At 44.9% G+C, this 20,737-nt stretch overlaps 1 protein-coding gene across 1 annotated transcript in view; it reads left to right on the top strand.

Annotated features, from left to right (window-relative positions):
- The window catches only part of LOC147636140 (Ribosomal protein L18e/L15 superfamily protein), a 76,583-nt gene that overhangs the window by 55,079 nt on the left and 767 nt on the right, over positions 1-20,737 (top strand). Inside the window, exons 2-3 of the mRNA XM_086801589.1 lie at positions 20,295-20,378; positions 20,482-20,571. Coding sequence (XP_086657715.1) covers positions 20,295-20,378; positions 20,482-20,571 — 174 coding nt within the window. The remainder of the gene's footprint in view (positions 1-20,294; positions 20,379-20,481; positions 20,572-20,737) is intronic.

Here is a 20,737-nt window from a genome sequence, read left to right as displayed (position 1 = left end):
GATAATGTGTTGATGCCTTACAAGCACTCAATGTGCCTGTAAATCAAGGGGCTTTCATTATTTGGATGTATATGTGGCCAGGGGGAAGCATCATGAACACTCTGGATGCCTTCATGTGCGTCAATGTACCATGTATGATCAGAAATTGATCTTAAATCAAGGGGCTTTTCAAGTTTGTATGCTTGTTGAGCTTGGCAAAGCAGCAGGCAAAACATTTATGCCTTGAATCCTCAAAAATCAGCTTGCAGTCAAGGGGCTTTTGCCCAATTTCTATTCGGGACTGTTGTATGCAGTGTACGGGACTGTAAAAGTCTGATTTTCACTCATTTGGACAGCCAGGAGAGCATTTATTGCTATTGTACCTGCTGGTACAGATTTGGCACAGCTTTGTGCATGTTTTGGCATGGCTGTACACTGTTTTGAGTGACCAAAAGGTTCAATTTCAGCTGCTGTACTTGTCGGTACAGGTTTGGTACATCATTGGTGAGCACTTGGTACTGCTGTACAGTACTTTGGAAGGGCAAAAGAGCACATTTAAGGTGCTGTCCAAAATCTGCAGCAACCAGATTTTCGTGTTTTCATCACATAAAGTGGGAGAAAAGTTGCATTTGTGCTTCCGCAGTGGGAGATAAAGCTTGGGAGAAAAATTGTGAGCGCTTTGTGTGCTTTTGGTGGAGTGTTTGCACATTTTTGCAGGGAGTCAGGCATTGACAGGTTGCATATTGCTATGGCAACCACAGGTGAGAGCTCTTCATTGCTTCACATCAAGAAGCTTGAAGGCTCGCATAATTATGATATTTGGCAAACCCAGTGCTACAATGTGTTGCTCCAGAAAAAGCACCACAAGCCTATCAAAGAAAGGGGTGTGATGCCCGCTTCTCTTACTGCTGAAGAGTGGGAAGATATGGATGAGCTGGCAAGATCTACTATCATGTTGTCTGTGTCAGACTCATTACTTTTCAGCATTCGTGAAGAGAAGACAGCTTGGGGAATGTGGCAGAGATTGCAGGACTTGTATGCCCAACAAAGTGCCTCAAGCAAAGTGTATTGGTTGAAGAAACTCATAGGTCTTCAGATGAAGGAAGGGGCGTCTATGACAGCCCATCTAAATGAGTTTAATGGTATTGTCAGCCAGGTCATTAATCAAAAGTTGGCAATGGACGATGAGTTCAAAGCCACTTTTTTGTTATGCACTTTGCCAGAGAGCTGGGACACATTCAGGACAGCCACTAGCAATTCGAATGCTATGCTGTCATATGCAGATGTTGAGGGTGCTCTTCTTCAAGAAGAGATGAACAGGAAAAACAACTCTGTTGGAAAGTCCAATGCAATGAATGCACGTGGGAGATCCCAGCAAAGGGGGAAAAGCCAAGAAAGGGTTAGGAGCAAGTCTCGCTCCAAAAAGGATTTGGAATGCCATTATTGTGGCAAAAAGGGACACATTAAAAAGCAATGCTACAAATGGAAAAATGATCAAAAAGAAAAGGGAAAAGGCAAAGACAAAGAGAAGGATGAAGCCAAAGATGTAAAGCCAAAGGGCAAAAGTGGAGTCAAGATTGAAGCAAATTGCAGCAAATTGCAGTGCAAATCAAGGGGCTTTTGTGCCGATTTGGTTGATTTGCATGCAGGCAATCGCATTTGATGCTGTGGATAATGTGTTGATGCCTTACAAGCACTCAATGTGCCTGTAAATCAAGGCTCTGATACCAGTTGATGGGAAAAGGGATGATGATGCTGCTGCTGTTCTATGCAGGTGGGGGGGCACTTCTAATGCTGGTGCTGCAGAAACGAGTGAATACGAGGATCAATCTTCTTGAAGCTCTTCAAACAAAAGGAGGTCTTCCTTCTCTGCTTCGTAGCTTCAGCGCACCGTGCGACTAGTCTAGTGATGCCGATTGCGTGGTGGAGGCCTTTAAGCTTGATGAAGGCGTAGCAGCGGGAGGCCCAGGGGCAAGCGTAGGAGATGTAAAGGTGGTATCGGCCGGCGACAGCAGGGAACGCAGCGGAGCTCTCGCGAGAGATGAAGTGTCGGAAGGTGGAAGGGGTACGCTTGCCTTCGCTGTGCTGGCGCCTTCGCTCGCCTCCTCGCTAGCGCACGTGACGACGTCACAGCCTTGTGGACTTCGTTCGCCTAGCGTTTGTTCGCCAACGCTCACTTCGCCTTCTCCGCCAGCAGCGCCACGTTTGCACGGTTGACGCCCGACTTGTGGACTTCGTTCGCCTACGGCTGCTGCCTTCGCCACTCGCCTAGGTGGCCAGCCAACTCCATATGCTCTTATCGCCTGCGTATCTTTACGATTTATGTGTCCAGGCGCCTTGCTGCGAGTGTTGCAGGTCTTGCTGCGAGTGTTGATGCCCTGTAGTATGACAGCAGCAAAGCAAGCAGCTCGTTCAGCTATCAAGGAGAAGAGGGAAGAGGGAGGGATCACTAAGCTCTGATACCAGTTGATGGGGAGAAAACAGAATTAGTGATAGGTTATGTGGGAGACATACACAGAGAAAACAAGGGAGAGAGAGAGAGAGAGAGTTGTGGGGATAAGTCAACTCATGAGGCATGAGTGTGTGACTCCCCTATCACACATGTATATTGCACTAGTACACATAGTGCACTTAGTACATTAAAAGTACTAAGTGTACTATGTACTATAACTTATGGGCTTGTACACACTATAAGGGTGGGCATAGTGCCTTTACCCCAACAATTTGCACGAGTCGTGGACTTCCTTGATGCTGGCCGACCCCCTTTGCTGCTGGTCGACTGTGTATTTTACAGTCGTGGGGATTTTTGTGTCCTGTCGGCTGTCCTACAGCAGGCGGACTGCAGTTGGGGGGCCATATAAAATGGCCCCCAGTCCACTTGTCATTGTTGTACCTTTTCTGGGATTCTTTTGTGTATATAGAGCAGAGTCACACGCCTCTCTCTCTCTCTCTCTCTTGTGTTGTGATTTTCTGCATTGCGTTTTGCTCTCGTGTTCCCAGATCTAGTCATCATCTCCGCTGCATATTCTGACATGGTATCAGAGCCTAGGCTCTAGATAGTTCTTGGGATTTGTGTGAGCAACAGGGGGACTGTTGTGTTGCTAATTGGTGGACTGTTCGGGACTGTTCGGGAAGAGGAGAAGCAAGAGGACAGCGGGCTGATTTGCTGGACAGCCACTTGCAGGTGTTAGTTCTTCTTTGTTCCCACCCACCCACCCTTTTCACAGTACATCCCCGCAATGGCAGATCTGTTTGAGATGGCCGAGAGGCATGTGAAGATCCCGTCACTCCCCACGTTTCCGATGGACCGTCAGTTGGACGAGAGCAACTACGGCATATGGAAGGTTATGATGGAATTTGTTCTGGAGTCTTACGTTCTTGCTGATTTCGTCGTTGTTGGGGTTCCACGGTCGGAAGTAGAGGAAGGGGAGTTAGCGTCTATCCGAAAGGACCGGGAGGCTCAGACACAGATGTGGGATCGTGTCAACGCCAGGGTCCGTTCGTTTATCTTTCTCAACTGCGCACTGCAGGTAATCAATCATGTAAAGCATATGATGCTGGCGATGATGGGGAGAAAACAGGAATTAGGGTTAGAGTTCATTCATGGGAGACATACACAGAGAAGCACAAGGGAGAGAGAGAGAGAGAGAGAGTTGTGGGGATAAGTCAACTCATGAGGCATGAGTGTGTATTGCACTAGTACACATAGTGCACTTAGTACATTAAAAGTTCTAAGTGTACTATGTACTATAACTTATGGGCTTGTACACACTATAAGGGTGGGCATAGTGCCTTTACCCCAACAACCTCCCACTTAAAGGCAAAGTGCCCTTAAGTAAAGGAAAAGAAAAAAATCAGCATGTACATGATAATATACAAGGCCATATCAAGGCTGAAAATGGCCTCATCCAATGCCCATCAAGTGTCTGCAATGAGCAAACCGCTCCGGAGGCAAACTCTTCGTCAGCAGATCAGCCGGGTTGTCATCCGTATGAATCTTAACAAGCTGAATTTGCTTGTTCTCTATCACCTCTCTGATGAAGTGATACTTCACATCCACATGCTTCGTCTTTGCATGAAAGACAGGGTTCTTTGCCAATTGGATGGCACTCTGACTGTCACAATACAACAATGGAATATCCCCTGTATATCCCAAATCAACCACTAACCGAGATAGCCATAATGCCTCCTTGCAAGCCTCTGTGGCTGCAATATACTCGGCCTCTTTAGTAGATAAGGCTGTGCACTTCTGCATCCTGGATATCCATGACACAGCACCTCCTGTGAATGTAAATACATAACCGGTAGTAGACTTCCGGTTATCTGGATGACCGGCATAATCCGAATCCGTGTAACCATGCACTAATGCATTTTGTTTGCCAAAGCAAATGCACAGATCCTGTGTGCCCTTCAAGTATCTCATGACACCTTTCACTGCTTCCCAATGCTTCTTTCCAGGGTTGGCCATGTATCTAGAAACCACTCCCACTGCAAATGCAATGTCCGGCCTTGTAGCAACCATGGCATACATGAGACTGCCACAAGCTGAAGCATACGGAATCTTGGCCATATCAGCCCTGTCTCTATCTGACTGTATGCTGTCCATAGCACTGAGTTTCACATATGGAGGCAAAGGAGTACTAGCCTTCTTCCCCCCGTCCATATTGAACCTCTGCAAGACTTTGCCAATGTATTCCTTCTGAGACAAATACAACACATGCTGATTTCTGTCCCGAAGTATCCGCATACCCAAGATGTGATTTGCATCACCCAAATCCTTCATATCAAAGGTCTCATGCAGCCTCTTTTTCAATGCATCCATCTCTTTACGAGATTTCCCGGCAATCAACATATCATCAACATACAAGATGAGGATCAATAGACTGCCATCCAAAGCTTTCTTGGTGTACAAGCAGTGATCTATGTCACTTCTCCTGAATTTCTGAGATTTCATGAATGTATCAAATTTATGATACCATTCTCTTGGTGCCTGTTTGAGCCCATAAAGACTCTTTTCCAGCTTGCATACAAGCTTCTCCTTTCCACTCACTGCATAACCCTCTGGCTGCTGCATATATATCTCCTCATGGAGATCACCGTGAAGAAAAGCAGTCTTCACATCCATCTGAATCAAGTCCAGATCATCATGCGCAACCAAAGCCAACACAGCTCTAAGTGTGGTCATTTTGACCACTGGAGAGAAGATCTCATCAGAGTCCACACCATATTCCTGCTTGAAGCCCTTAGCCACTAACCTGGCTTTGTATCTTGGCTTTGCATCTGGTGCAACTTTGAGCCTGTAAACCCACTTGCATGGCAAAACCTTCTTGCCTGCAGGCAAATGCACCAACTTCCATGTTCCATTTTTGTGCAGAGAATCCATCTCTGACTTCATGGCACGCTCCCATAGAGCTTTGTCTGCCCTCTGTAAAGCCTCTTTATAACATGAGGGCTCCCCACAATCAGTAAGCATCAAGTAGTCAACCCCTGGAACAAACCTGTCAGGGGCTCTGGAGGGTCTTGTGGACCTCCGTACCCAATGACCATCATTTGCAGGTTGCTGTCCAGCCTGCATATCACCCATTGGTGGCTCCTGTTCCATGCCATAAGGCTGAAAAATCATGCCCGGTATATCCTCTAACTGTGGTATATCCATAGGGATATCTTCTGCCATATCTGGCTGTCCATTTGGACCATTTTCAGCACCATTTAAGGGCTGGTTTTCCTGCTGTAATGGCTGATTTACAGCCCTTTGTTGTTGTCCATGATGTCCATCATCATCAAAGATGACTCTGCCAGGCTCCTGTTGCCTTGCAGGCTCCTTATACATGCATGTTTCATCAAAAATGACATCATTGCTGCGTATGATCTTTCTATTCATGGGATCCCAAAGTCTATACCCCATTTCACCTCTGTCACCATATCCTAGGAATATGCATTTATGAGACTTAGGATCAAGTTTGGTGCGCATTTCCCTGCGTATGTGCACGTACGCAACGCAACCAAATACTCTCAAGTGCTTGTATGACGGAGGCTTCCCTGTCCATACTTCTTCTGGCACTTTCCCACCAAGCCTCGTGTTAGGTGACCTGTTTATAAGGTGAACGGCTGTCATAACAGCTTCAGCCCAAAAACCATGAGGTAATGCAGCATGTGACAACATAGAACGGACCTTCTCCTGAATGGTCCTGTTCATCCTCTCTGCTGTCCCGTTTTGTGGAGGATCATAAGGAGTAGAAAGCTCCCTCTTGATGCCTTTAGCATCACAAAAGTCCTGAAACTGTTTGGACGTATACTCTCCACCATTGTCGGAACGCAAAGCCTTCAGTGTTTTGCCAGTTTGATTCTCAACAAGAGCAACAAACTTCTGAAACACTGAGAATGTATCACTCTTCAAACGAAGAGGATAAACCCACACCTTGCGTGTGGCATCATCTATAAAAGACACAAAGTATTTTGCCCCTCCCAAAGAAAGCTGAGGCATCTCACATACATCTGTATGCACAAGCTCTAACTGAGCATCTTTCTGTCCAAGAGCTTTCTTGTGGGGGCACTGTAGTTGCCTACCATATATGCAATGCTCACAAAACTGAAAACTTGAAAACTTTAGAGAAGGCAAGTAACCCAAACGAGACAATTGCTCCATTCCCTTGACACTCATGTGTCCCAACCGGCTATGCCACATAGAGATTTCCGGCAGCTCGGTTGCATTTACATTAGCATGGTGACAAACACCTGCATGCATGAAATAAAGAGTGTCCACCTTAGAGCCTCTGGCAACAACCAGTGAGCCCTTACTAATCTTCCACTTTCCACTACCAAATGTGGTAACATAATCAGCATCATCAAGCTGTCCAGTAGAAAGCAGATTCTTCTTGATCTCAGGCACATGCCTGACATCATGGAGCATAAGCTGTGAGCCATCTGAAAATACAAGCCTCACATCACCTCTGCCAAGAATTTTGCATGCATGGTTATCACCCAAATAAACCACTCCTTCATTGCCAGCAGTGTACCTGACAAACAAGTCTCTGCAACCTGTGACATGAAAGGAGGCACCTGAATCAATGATCCATGAGTGCATACCATGACCACCTGTAAGAAGTGAATGGGCATCAAGTGAAGACGTAAAGAGGACCTCATCCTCACTGCCACCTGCATGTGACACATTGATTTCTTCGATCTTGACTCCACTTTTGCCCTTTGGCTTTACATCTTTGGCTTCATCTTTCTCTTTGTCTTTGCCTTTTCCCTTTTCTTTTTGATCATTTTTCCATTTGTAGCATTGCTTTTTAATGTGTCCCTTTTTGCCACAATAATGGCATTCCAAATCCTTTTTGGAGCGAGACTTGCTCCTTCCCCGTTCTTGGCTTTTACCCCTTTGTTGGGATCTCCCACGTGCATTCATTGCATTGGACTTTCCAACAGAGTTGTTTTGCCTGTTCATCTCTTCTTGAAGAAGTGCACCCTCAACATCTGCATATGATAGCATAGCATTCGAATTGCTAGTGGCTGTCCTAAATGTGTCCCAACTCTCTGGCAAAGTGCATAACAGAAAAGTGGCTTTGAACTCATCGTCCATTGCCAACTTTTGATTGATGACCTGGCTGACAATACCATTAAACTCATTGAGATGGGCTGTCATAGATGCCCCTTCCTTCATCTGAAGACCTATGAGTTTCTTCAACCAATACACTTTGCTTGAGGCACTTTGTTGGGCATACAAGTCCTGCAATCTCTGCCACATTCCCCAAGCTGTCTTCTCTTCACGAATGCTGAAAAGTAATGAGTCTGACACAGACAACATGATAGTAGATCTTGCCAGCTCATCCATATCTTCCCACTCTTCAGCAGTAAGAGAAGCGGGCATCACACCCCTTTCTTTGATAGGCTTGTGCTGCTTTTTCTGGAGCAACACATTGTAGCACTGGGTTTGCCAAATATCATAATTATGCGAGCCTTCAAGCTTCTTGATGTGAAGCAATGAAGAGCTCTCACTTGTGGTTGCCATAGCAATATGCAACCTGTTAATGCCTGACTCCCTGCAAGTGTGCAAACACTGCACCAAAAGCACACAAAGTGCTCACAGTTGTTCTCCCAAGCTTTGTCTCCCACTGCGGTAGCACAAATGCAACTTTTCTCCCACTTTATGTGATGAAAACACCAAAATCTGGTTGCTGCAGATTTTGGACAGCACCTCAAATGTGCTCTTTTGCCCTTCCAAAGTACTGTACAACAGTACCAAGTGCTCACCAATGATGTACCAAACCTGTACCGGCAAGTTCAGCAGCTGAAATTGAACCTTTTGGTCACTCAAAACAGTGTACAGCCATGCCAAAACATGCACAAAGCTGTGCCAAATCTGTACCAGCAGGTACAATAGGAATAAATGCTCTCCTGGCTGTCCAAATGAGTGAAAATCAGACTTTTACAGTCCTGTACACTGCATACAACAGTTCCGAACAGAAATTGGGCAAAAGCCCCTTGACTGCAAGCTGATTTCTGAGGATTCAAGGCATAAATGTCTTGCCTGCTGCTTTGCCAAGCTCAACAAGCATTCAAACTTGAAAAGCCCCTTGATTTAAGATCAATTTCTGATCATACATGGTACATTGACGCACATGAAGGCATCCTGAGTGTTCACGATGCTTCCCCCTGGCCACATATACATCAAATACATGAAAGCCCCTTGATTTACAGGCACATTGAGTGCTTGTAAGGCATCAACACATTATCCACAGCATCAAATGCGATCGCCTGCATGCAAATCAACCAAATCGGCACAAAAGCCCCTTGATTTGCACTGCAATTTGCTGCAATTTGTTGCAATTTTGCCCAAATGTGCGATTTATCACATCATACAGCATGTATGAGTGCTTAATTGCACAATTACATCAAAAGCCCCAAATTTCGACATCCAATTTCCTGCAAATTGATCCTGATTTGACCAATTTCTTGCAAATTGATCCTGATTGTGACCAATGTCACCCAATTTTGCCAATTTTGTTCAAAAAATTGAGCAATTGGGCACCTGTACTTGCTCAATTGTTGATTGTACTTGCTCAATTGCAAATCCCAAAAAAAAATGAGGCAAATACCTTGTAATTTCTAATTTTTCTCTGATTTGCAGGCGGGTTGATGAATTTGGTGCTGATGCTCCTGCTGTTCTGTGTAGGTTTTGCAGGTTGCAGGTTAAGGCTTCTCCCACACAGTTGTGTGGGATGATGATGCTGCTGCTGATTGTTGGTGCAAAAAGAGTGCCTTCTATTATGTTTCCAGACGAGTAGGTGCTGTTGGACACGGGAGCCTCCTGCGTGCGGGCAGTCGCGTAGCTGTTCCAGTCCGCCAGTTGAACGCCCAACGCCACCAGTTCACCTTAGTAGCCTTCGCCTAGCGCATCTACGCCCGGCGCTATACGCATGTTTGTTGACGTCTTCGCAGGTCTACGATCGAAAGCCTTCGCTTCGGCTCACTGCTCACGCTCGACCTCCTCGCTAGCGCACGTGACGACGTCACAGCTTTGTGGACTTCGTTCGCCTAGCGTTTGTTCGCCAACGCTCAGCGCCACGTTTGCACGTCAGTTGAGGGCGCCGCTGCTGCCTTCGCCACTCGCTCGCCTCCACGCTCACCGCACCAGCTGCTGTTTTCGCCTATGGCTCAACGCCCGTTGTTGGTGCGCTGGCTGCTGCTGCTCTGACTAACCTGCATGGGCCACCATTCGCCTTCTTCTCCACCTGCGCCTGGGAGAGCAGCACTGCTTAAGACAAGTGATTCAAATGGGCACCAGCACAGCAGAGAGATTCAAATGGGCACCAGCTCTGATACCAGTTGATGGGGAGAAACAGTTAGGGTTAGAGTTCATTCATGGGAGACATACACAGAGAAGCACAAGGGAGAGAGAGAGAGAGAGAGTTGTGGGGATAAGTCAACTCATGAGGCATGAGTGTGTGACTCCCCTATCACACATGTATATTGCACTAGTACACATAGTGCACTTAGTACATTAAAAGTACTAAGTGTACTATGTACTATAACTTATGGGCTTGTACACACTATAAGGGTGGGCATAACGCCTTTACCCCAACAGGCGAGAGGTATATGGCAGCATTTGGCCTCTCTTTACAACAGGGTATCGCCCATGAAGAGGATTTCCTTGGAAGTACAAATGGGGGTTATGAGCCCTGCAAAGTCGTTGACGATGCGGGAGCATATTAACAAGCTGCTTGCTCTTCAGCAGGAAGTTCTTCAGGCTGGGAAGGAGATATCGTCAGAGGACATGGCCATAACGTTGCTGTCACACTTGCCCTCTTAGTACTCAGCATTTTACTTGTCTTTGATTACCAGTGGCAGGCTCAGCACCATCACGTGGGAGGAGCTTGTGCGCATGGTCTTGGACCAGGAGGAACGTTTTATGAACCCTCTTCACAGCGGAGGTTCAGAGGCCTTACGGTCGAAAGGCCGTAACACGGGCAAAGGGAAGGCTTCGTCGAAGAAGTCTTCTGAGAGGAAGTCCGTTACTGACCGCGAGAAACTAAAGGCAGAGAGGACCTGTAATGATTGTGGCGAGAAAGGTCACTATTGGAGGCGGTGTCCCAAGCGGAAGACCGAGAAGGGTGAAGATTCCTCAGCAGCAATCATGAAAACTCTGGATTTTGTGCACCTGGAGGTGATGGACACCGATGTTTCATTTTCTTCGGGTAGGGAGGAGATTGGAGGATTCTCCAACGGATACTCGGGAATGGATTCTAGACAGTGGTGCTTTCAAGCACATGGCTCCTTCCCGTTCAGATATACAGGATCTCTGCAAGTATTCTGTTCACATTCTTACTGGGGATACATCCACTATCCCAGTTCACAATGAGGGCAGGATGGAGATGGTTCCCGATGGCAGAGGGGGGAAGCATTCCTCTTCGGTGTTGTATGTTCGGTCACTTGGGTTTCATTTGTTGTCAGTGCATCAGGTTTGCAAGACTGGCGTACGGGTGGTGTTTGATGAGCATTTTGTTGCTCTCCGGGACAAAGCAACAGGCCAGGTGGTTTGGGAAGGCGGAGTGGAGAATGGAGTTTACAAGCTTTCAGCACTCTCTCCCAGGTCCTCAGGTTTGTGATGAGTGGCAGTCTGGTAATGGCCTCTAAGTGTGGATACGCTGCAAGTGCAGGCTTTCCGGGACAAGATGGTGGATAGCTTGCTAGTTGATGGCAGCAGTTGGCAAGAACTTTTCAGTACTGATGTTGTGGTTCTTGTGTTCGTCAGTCAGAGGAAATTGAACAAGTAACTTATGCTCTGATGTCTCGTAGTATTCGGGACAAAGAACCTCCTGTAGATGAGGATGTTCTTTCCACGGGGACCTCTCGGAAAGCCAGGCAGGTGGTAGTTGATTACTTGCAGAAGGAGGTGGTTTCTCCAGGCTTTGTGGTTCCGGATTCAGAGGGGGTGGTTGACAGGTTTCAGAAGGCCTTGGGTGGTCTTTAGGAGGTTTCCGGGACTAGGCTTTGCATCGTACTAGGTTTTGATCCTTGTGAGCAGTGTGATGCCTCTTTGACTCAGAAGCAGAATGGTTCATTGATCTGGTTGATGGACACCAGATTGGACGTGAGCTTCCTGATGAGGCTGTTGAGCTCATGGTTGCAGATGACTCTTTGGGAGGCAGGATTGCGTATCCTGTGGTTTCTGCGGCATGCGAAGGATCATGGACTCTTTTACACAGGAGGGGGATTGATTGATGGAGTCCGACTCCACAGTGGGAGTGACTCAGTTTGGGGAGGAGATCCGGACACGAGGAGATCTACTTCAGGCCCAGGAGCAGTTTTATGGAGCAGTAAGAGGCAGTCATCTTTTGCCTTATCGACGACAGAGGCAGAGTATCGGGCTGCTTGTGATGCTGCTTGTGAGGTGGTGAGGTTGCAGAGGTTGCATTGCAGGATTGGGCTTCCACTGGAGGAACCCATGGTCATCCAGAGGCACTTTGTTCATGAACAGATCGTTGCTGATGACATCTTGCTAGAGTTCTGTTCGACGAAGGACAGTACGGTGGACCTCTTCACGAAGTCGCTATCTCAGGATTTGCTCAGGCGGCATCCCAGCTCCCTGTGGTTGGTTTCACAGCCAGGAGCTGAGAGGGGGTGTTAGAAGTCATGTCCTGTCTATTTTTATACACTAGGGCCTTTGTTGTGGGTGTGTTCGCCCTTATTAGGTGTTTTCTCATTTTTCCCCACTCTCCGTATTTTTCTCCCATTTTTTCCTATTTTTCTGTGGCATGGGAGGCAGTCTTGTAGTGGCAGGAGGACCTTGAACCTGGCCGACTGCATGTGTGGAGACTCTGGAGGTCGCCGACTGATTTGCATGAGTCGTGGACTTCCTTGATGCTGGCCGATCCCCTTTGCTGCTGGCCGATTGTGCATTTTACAGTCGTGGGGATTTTTGTGTCCTGTCGGCTGCTCTACAGGAGGCGGGCTGCTATTGGGGGGCCATATAAAATGGCCCCCAGTCCCCTTTGTCATTGTTGTCCCTTTTCCGGGATTCTTTTGTGTATACAGAGCAGAGTTACACGCCTCTATCTATCTCTCTCCTCTCTTGTGCTGTGATTTTCTGCATTGCGTTTTGCTTGTGTTCCCAGATCTGGTCATCATCTTCGCTGCGTATTCTGACATATATATCTTGGTCTTCCTATGGAGTGATAATCCCATAGGTAAGATGCACATATAATGGGCGAAATCTCCCTTTCAGTTCCTGTCGGGCACAAAATTGGCGTGACAGAAATATGAATATATATCGTGGTCTTCCTATGGAGTGACAATCCCATAGGTAAGACGCCATCCTGACCATACACGGGTGGCACCAACAAGCTCCTGTCCATATAGCACGAAGCAGGTCACACACAGGCACAAAACTGGTTCCCGTCCATGTGACACAGTATTGGTCACACACGGGTGGCACGAATCTGGCTCCCATCCATGTGACACCAAAAGTCTGGCCCTTTCACATGGGACACCAGACTTGTCCCATGTGAACATGGCACAAATCTGGCCGCTCTATGGAGTGACAATCCTATAGAAGTGGCTCCAAAAATGCAGATGGACCAAATGGTGAAATGTGTGGTTTGTGTGCTCAAATTGGAGTAGGGGACGCCCGCTTGTGAACCGTGCGTGTGCAATTGTTTGCTAATGTGTTTCTGTGGGTGGTAACTTGTCAGTATTGTCTAAACCTCTGTTTATGCATACAAGAGTTATGGCTTATTTTTATCTTTTGCAGGTTCACACTTACTTTAAAGTGTGAGCGGATAAGTTTGATTCATGCTTTATTAAAGTGTGGACTGACAATTTATTAGGGAGTTTGGGATTGTGCTGCCTTTTAATGAATATGGGCATGAAAATCTACGTGGGCATTTGGCCCTTTGCACTTATGGGGGAGGTGTGGCCCTTGAGAGGTGGTTGAATGAGGTCTCTCTTGCCGACAAAATCCCATAAGTCTATCTACTCTTGATATGGGCATCTATTTGAAACCCTAATTTTTGCAGAAACTCTAATTTTGCAAAACCTAATTTTTAGATTTTTCTCAACAAAAATAGGTTTTTTGGCCTGTTAGTAGCTTCTGCTACTTGCACCTACACATGGAATTGCTGAATTTTCAAAAACCCTAATTTGCAAAAATCTTGACTTATCCTAATTTGCAAAAATTCTAGTTTGCAAAAATCCTAATTCAATTGAAACCCTCATTTATTGCTGAACCTACTGTCACATGAACTAAGTTGGAGACTTGCTGGTGGTACATCCTCCATGCGAAGAAAATCATTTCTATCAACTCGTAGTGCAAGGTGAATTGCTATGAATCCTTTGGGTATGAGATTCTTGTGTTTGGCTTGGTAAACTCCTACGAACTCTATGGGGGTGTGAAGAACTAGTCATGTATTCACTTTGTACTGCATATCTTGGTCCTATTGCTCTAGGGACTTGTCCATGCTTGTTGGTGCGTTGCAAGAGATGAGTAGAGGGAGAGATAGTATAGGCACTAATGGGGGAAGTCCGTTAATAAGAACATCTGTTTGATATTGCTTTTAGTGGATTGTGCAAGGACATTTGGCTTTGGGAGCTTGTGAAGTTTGTAATCTTTTCTTTCTAGATAATAAAGCGTCTTTGAAGGAGAGGCTGGCTGCTATGAATTCCATGGCACGAGAATTGGGAGTGAAGCCAAAGGATTTGGCACTTCATATTTGATTCACAAAACTGATGTTTTTTAGGATTATGCGGGTGAACTATGCTTCAAGAATCCTCCTTGCATTGAACCAGGTGGCCCATCTCTCGCAAGCTGAAATCTTTTGTGCAACGAGAAGAGCCTTCTTGTCATGCATCTACTCCACATGATTCTCGTGGTGATTGCTATGTTGGTGATAGTGATCGGTGTGTAAGCCGAAGGACATTGCCATTTGAGCTCTCGCATAATGAGCATATGCATAATGGGCTGAAATTATCTCGCCATGTAGGTATTGCACATGTTACTCATGCCAACGAGAATGCACATGAGAGGGCTGATGCAAATGAGGATGGATATATGCAACTACATGCAACTACATGTAACTCGGTCTCCCACTTATATATTAAAAGACTAAGGTCATGTAAAAGGGTAGGAGAAGGGTGTGTGTGTGAATGGACTTATGGTCTACTAGCTCACCTATTTAAAGGCAAAGATAGAAGGCATTTGGCATGGTGCAAAGGCCAAGTTGTATTTCTAAGCAACTTAATAAGCAAGATCTCCTCTTGTATTTTGGGGTCTCTCTCCTCCACATGTTTGAATCTAGCATGAGCACCACATTTTCTCAACATGGTATCTAGAGCTCAGGTAGATTAGGTCACATTTTGGTTGGTGTAGACTAGGTTATCCACTTTTCACTTTTTGTGGAGAAGAACCCCCAGCCGGTGGAGGTCTTCCAGCAGTTTGTGGAGGCCATATCTTGGCTTGATTCCAACTAGGAAGATGAAGCATACCCCCGGGTGTTCAGTTTCGTACAGTCAATTGTAGGGTTTCTCTTCTCCTGGCCGCGTCATTACGTTCTGAGCAAGCCAGCGCACGATTTCTGTAGCGCTGGTTTTCGTACATCCATTCACAGCCTGTGGGTAAGCTAAATCCACACAAGCTTAGGGCTTTTGAAGCCCTAAGCCTCAAGGTCCTACAGCCCAGAGATGAGCCTCAATGGTTGTTCGATGCGTGTGTAAGATGCAAAAGACCAGGGTCCCCCTGTGAGGAAGCCATGGAAGCTTCAATAAAAGCTTCACAATAGTGGTTTTTTTCACTAATCTTGGCTTAATTAACCTTAATCACTTAAGTGCTTCTTGAAAGTGCTTTTGCTCTAGATCCTCTGAAGTTGTTGGCATACACCATGAGGTGTTCATAAGTCTTATTCATCAAACTTCATCAAGCTTCATCAAAGTGTTCAACATTCCCAAGTGTACTTATTAGCACTAAAAGTGTTGCTAAACACTATTGGTGGGTGTAGCCATCAGCAAAGGGGAGCCTCTCGACATTACGGAGTGTTTCTAAACACTAAGAGTGTTCTTAAACACTAATGGTGAATCTAATCACCAATGCAAGTGTCATTAGATGCTAAAAATGTGCTCTTAAGCACTAATAGTGTTGCTAAACACTAATGGTGATCTTAATCACCAAAGAAAGTGTTCTTTGACACTAATGAAGCTCATCTCCATCAGAATTAGTGGTTGGGCACAAACCCGAAGTGCTAAACCATAAGCTTCATCAACTTAATCTCCTTTTTATGCAACATCCTTGGCTTGATTAAGGGTTGTTGCACTCTCATAAGCCATTCTCTTTCTACTTAAGCCAAAACATCACAAATTTTCTGGTTTTCCTCTTCATAAATCAGTCCATTACACTCTTGTAATCTCCCTTCAATACCCAATGTCAAAGGAAAACACCCAAATTAAGAAGTTCTCAGGAGAGGGCTTCCACACTTGGTAAGTTCTTGTCAAGTACAAGATGATGTCCAAAGGTTTTTGGCCATTCATCTCCGGCACTAAGGTTATTGATCGAACTAAGGCTGAAGATATTGAAGATGATGAGAGGGCACAAGCCATCATCATGCTCCATCTTGATGAGGCTCTTATTCACCATGTGGACCAGCTTCTGATTGCAAAGGAGAAATGGGATGAGCTTGACAAGCTCTATGGAGCTCGTGGTAAGAATTCCAAGATCTCACTTAAAATTGAATTTTTCAGCTTGGAGCTCAAAGAGGGAGACGGCATTGGAGCCTTTATCTCTCACTTGAAGGGCCTTATGGCTCAACTTGCATTAGTGAATGCGAGAATGGATGAAGATGATGCAGTGGCTGTTTTGTTAAAAGTAGTCAAGAAAGTGTACCCCACCTTAGTCACCACCCTGAAGAACATACCTAATCCCACCCTTGAAGGAGTCATTCAATCTTGTCTTGATGAAGAAAAGAGGCCAAAGGGAGGAGCTGAATCTTCAAATGCATCGACTCCATTGAATATCGAACAAGCATTGTCACATCAAGTGAGCAAAGTAAGGTGTACCCATTGTAAAAAGGTAGGTCATTTGGCAAATAATTGTTGGATCAAATATCCCAACAAGATGAAATGTAACAAGTGTAAACAAACGGGGCATATCACTTCTAAATGTCCTAACAAAGAGTCAGAGGCTAACTTTGCATCAGCCTCTAACTCCACTGAGAAATTGTTTTAAATCTCAATGTAACACCACCTATATTCCTAACCTTGTACGCCTAATGTTATAAAGGCAACCCATGTCCAATACCACCTATTCCAATTTTTTTCATAGTTGGTATTGAGGGGGGGTATTAAAAGACTAAGGTCATGTAAAAGGGTAGGAGAAGGGTGTGTGTGTGAATGGACTTATGGTCCACTAGCTCACCTATTTAAAGGCAAAGCTAGAAGGCATTTGGCATGGTGCAAAGGCCAAGTTGTATTTCTAAGCAACTTAATAAGCAAGATCTCCTCTTGTATTTTGGGGTCTCTCTCCTCTGTCAGAATATGCAACGAAAATGATAACCAAACTTGGGTAGACAAGAACAAGTAGAATTCAGAAAATAGACAGCACAAGAAACATAGAGAGATAGGTGTGAACTCTTCTCTATACATAAGATCCCGCAAAAAACTGAATGAGGAAGTGGTGGGGGCATGGGGCCTATTTATATGCTCCATGTGAGCAGTCGGCCAGCACTGATGGGCCTCCACGACTGCATGAGCAGTTGGCCAGCAATAAATGAGGCCCACGACTGCATACATCCAGTCGGCCAGCAGTACAGAGGTCCACGACTGCTGTTAACTGACCGACTTACTCATTTTGGCTTAGGAATGACCTATGTAGCTCGTGCTTGACATATCTTGGACTAAGGATTACAACGGGATTACGGCGTACGACAAATGTCATCCTAAAGGGTTCTAATACTATACAATGTTGCACTGATGATAATGAGCCATCTTTTCACCATGCACTATAATGTAGAGTGCATGTGACATTCCCTCCTGCTTAGCTTGGTGACAGATTCATAATAGCTTCCAACAACTGGGGGTACTCTTGAAAGAACTCCTTGTCTAGCCAAACGGCTTCGTGGGTATCTTGATCTCGGAACTTTGTATAGAACTGACGGAGTCTTCGATCGGAACTATGCTTCTCACGATGAAGAAGGATTTGCTCAGGTTCAATGACTTCTACTTCGTCTACCACGTCTGGCTACTGTTCATCTGAAACATCAAACACTTCTGGTGTAACATATGGTTGGGAGTTAGGATTTCAGAGAAACAAAGAACACGAATACACACACACACACACACACACACACACACACATGGTACACAACAGCAAGCTCTCAAGAGAGTGAGAGAGATGATAATTGTTACTCAAAGTAGATAGGATACAAAGATGTGGAGCAAAGTGAGTTGACTCCACAATATCATAATACAATAAAATGTGTGGTATCCTTTCACACCTAATATCCAAGGGCAAAAACCCAAAGGGAGAAAAGTGCCCTTGGTTAGCGTGTGTTCACATGTGGCATTACGCATAGCATATGTGGCATAGTTCATAGTATATATGTCAATAAACCCCCTTGTAGTGGCAATGTGAACTTGTACAAGGTCGGCAACAGAGTAAGCCTAAAGCTTTGCAGAAAGCTTCAAACTTCTCTCGTTGCAATGCCTTCGTGAACAGATCTACAACATTGTCCTTTGTAGAGCAGTAAGATAATGTGATCACCCCTGCATGAATCCTCTTTGTGACATGGTGATAATGAATCTCTATGTGCTTAGTGTGTGCATGAAACACTGGGTTTCGTGCCACGGCTATAGCACTCTGATTGTCAGTGAGTATGGTGGTGGGTGTTTGTTGACACTCACGAAGATCAAACATCAATCTCCTTAGCCATACACAATCCACTGTGGTTGTAAAGGTTGCCATGTACTTAGCCTCACAAGTAGATGTGGCTGGGTTGCTTTTTGCTGAGTCATGATATGCATGAATGCCCCAAAAAGAAACAATTCCCATTGGACGACTGCCGTGTATCATAGTCACTAGCCCAATCCGAATTATTGTAAGCACGTATGCAAGCTGCCTCCCTTAGGATATACCAACGCAAGATCCAGGGTGCTTTGAAGATAGCGGAAGATCTGCTTCACTGCTTGTCAATGCTTTTTACCTGGGCTGTGCATAAATTTGCTACACTGGGAAACCCCAAACTGAATATCTGGGCATGTGTTGCATAAATACATGAGGCAGTCCACTGCTTGCAATCTTGAAACCTGAATTTTTGCAACAGCTTTTGAATGTACTTTGATGGGGTACATAAAGCCCAACATTTGTCTGCACAAATTATATGCCCAAATAATAATGCAACAATCCTAAATTTGTCATCTCAAATGACGATTGCAATTCAGCTTTGAATGCTAAAATTTTATCCATATCATTCCCAATTAGCAACATGTCATCCACATAAAGAATGAGCATAATCAAAGTGCCATGATCCTCTTTCACATAGAGGGTGCTTTCCGTTGGACTATTGCAAAATCCTTGTGTGGCCAAATAAGTATGTATCTTCTCATACCAAGCTCGAGGAGCTTGTTTGAGACCATAAAGTGCTTTTCGAAGCTTGCATACTTTGTTTTCATGACCATGCATCACAAAACCAATGGGTTGATTTACATACACTTCTTCCTGCAAATCCCCATTGAGAAAAGCTGATTTTATGTCCAATTGATGCACTTTCCATCCATGATGGGCAGCCAGTCTGCAGGCAAGCCTACCAAAACCCAAGTGCTGTTTTTATGGATAGAATCCATCTCATTTTGCATGGCTTGCATCCAATGCTCATCCTCATGAGCCTCTTCAAATGAATCTGGCTCATTTGCATCACAAAGTGTACTCATGCAAGGCAGAAGATCGCAGCATTTAATGCTTAGTCATTTGTCCAAGCAAGCAGCAGCCAACAAGGAGTTAGCTGGCCGACTGGGCTCCCAACCATGTATAAAGCATTCAGTCATTTTCAGCATTACGTCAAGTGAGAATTCAGTAATCATTCATTCATAGAATCAGTAAAGCATCATGTAGAAGGGCTATGGGTCAACCCTTATGGGCTGACCACAAGCCTCGGCCATGTACAAGCATAAGCCACCTTTTTGTACCATATGAATAAAGAAAACTTGACACCTAATCTCTCTCTTCTTCTCTCTCCTCTGTGTCTTAATCATAAGTAATTAGCATCATTATTCTTAAGTATGCTTAGGGCTGTGGATCAGTACAGCAAGGCATTCCGCGCATGCAACATGACATGAGCAAAACTCATGTTAGAAAGCAAAACTAGGGTGGCATGAGTGAATCCTTTTACGAACAAAGAGATGTGATTGCTAATTCATGGATTTTGTGGTTAGTTATTTACATATTGCTCTATGAGTACCTTATAGCTTCATAGCCTCATAATCTAATTTTTGATGTGTACTAATGTGTTGGATTTTGTGCTTGACCTTTCTTTGCCTGCATAGGGTAAGGTTGTTCATAAAATATAATATTTGTAATTTGTAACTTGTACGGCACGATGTACTCCAATGTATGCCATTCTAAGAGCTGTCACAGTACACTTTGAAGGCTTGATCTTGTAAATAACATCTGCATGTTACGTGTAACTTGGAAAATTTCTGCGTTATTGAAGCTGGCATGGTGTTTTCCCCCCCTTCCGAATGAGTGAGTGAATACCTGGGAGTCTTGTGATTGTGAACTATGGCTTGTTTTTTGGCTGGTTTTAGTCACCCACTTATCAATATCACTTGGTTTGCAGCCACTTAATCTCAAAACGGTCACGGAGTCTGTGGAGAAAGGAGTTCTAGATTCAGCGCAGCTAATCACAATGAAGACTTTGAAGGTACTTCTGCTTGTTGATAGTCTCCATTGAAATGTATCACGCTTGCAGTTCTCCATTCGAATAACGGACTTATGAAAGAATTGAATTATTTTGATTGCTGCAGGATGCAGGCCTAGTTGGAAAACAGATTAAGGATGGCGTGAAGCTTCTAGGGGCTGGGGCGGATTCTTTTTCTTTACCTATGCACTTCGAGGTTTCTTGCCAAAAAGAAAAGACATACAATTATGTTTTCTTTGGTTTCTACTTGATTTAATCAACATAAAGAGGGGTAGGATAGCATAATAATGTCAATAAGACGACATATTTGAATAATATTTTTCTTGAGAGGGGGGAAAAATTGTGGATTATGTTTCACACAA

Source organism: Cibotium barometz, chromosome 8 (assembly GCF_041138505.1).
Source record: "Cibotium barometz isolate CiBa-2024 chromosome 8, ASM4113850v1, whole genome shotgun sequence".
In the NCBI taxonomy this organism is placed as follows: Eukaryota; Viridiplantae; Streptophyta; class Polypodiopsida; order Cyatheales; family Cibotiaceae; genus Cibotium; species Cibotium barometz.
The sequence above is the reverse complement of the archived record's forward strand: the minus strand, read 5'-3'. Positions and strand labels throughout refer to the sequence as shown.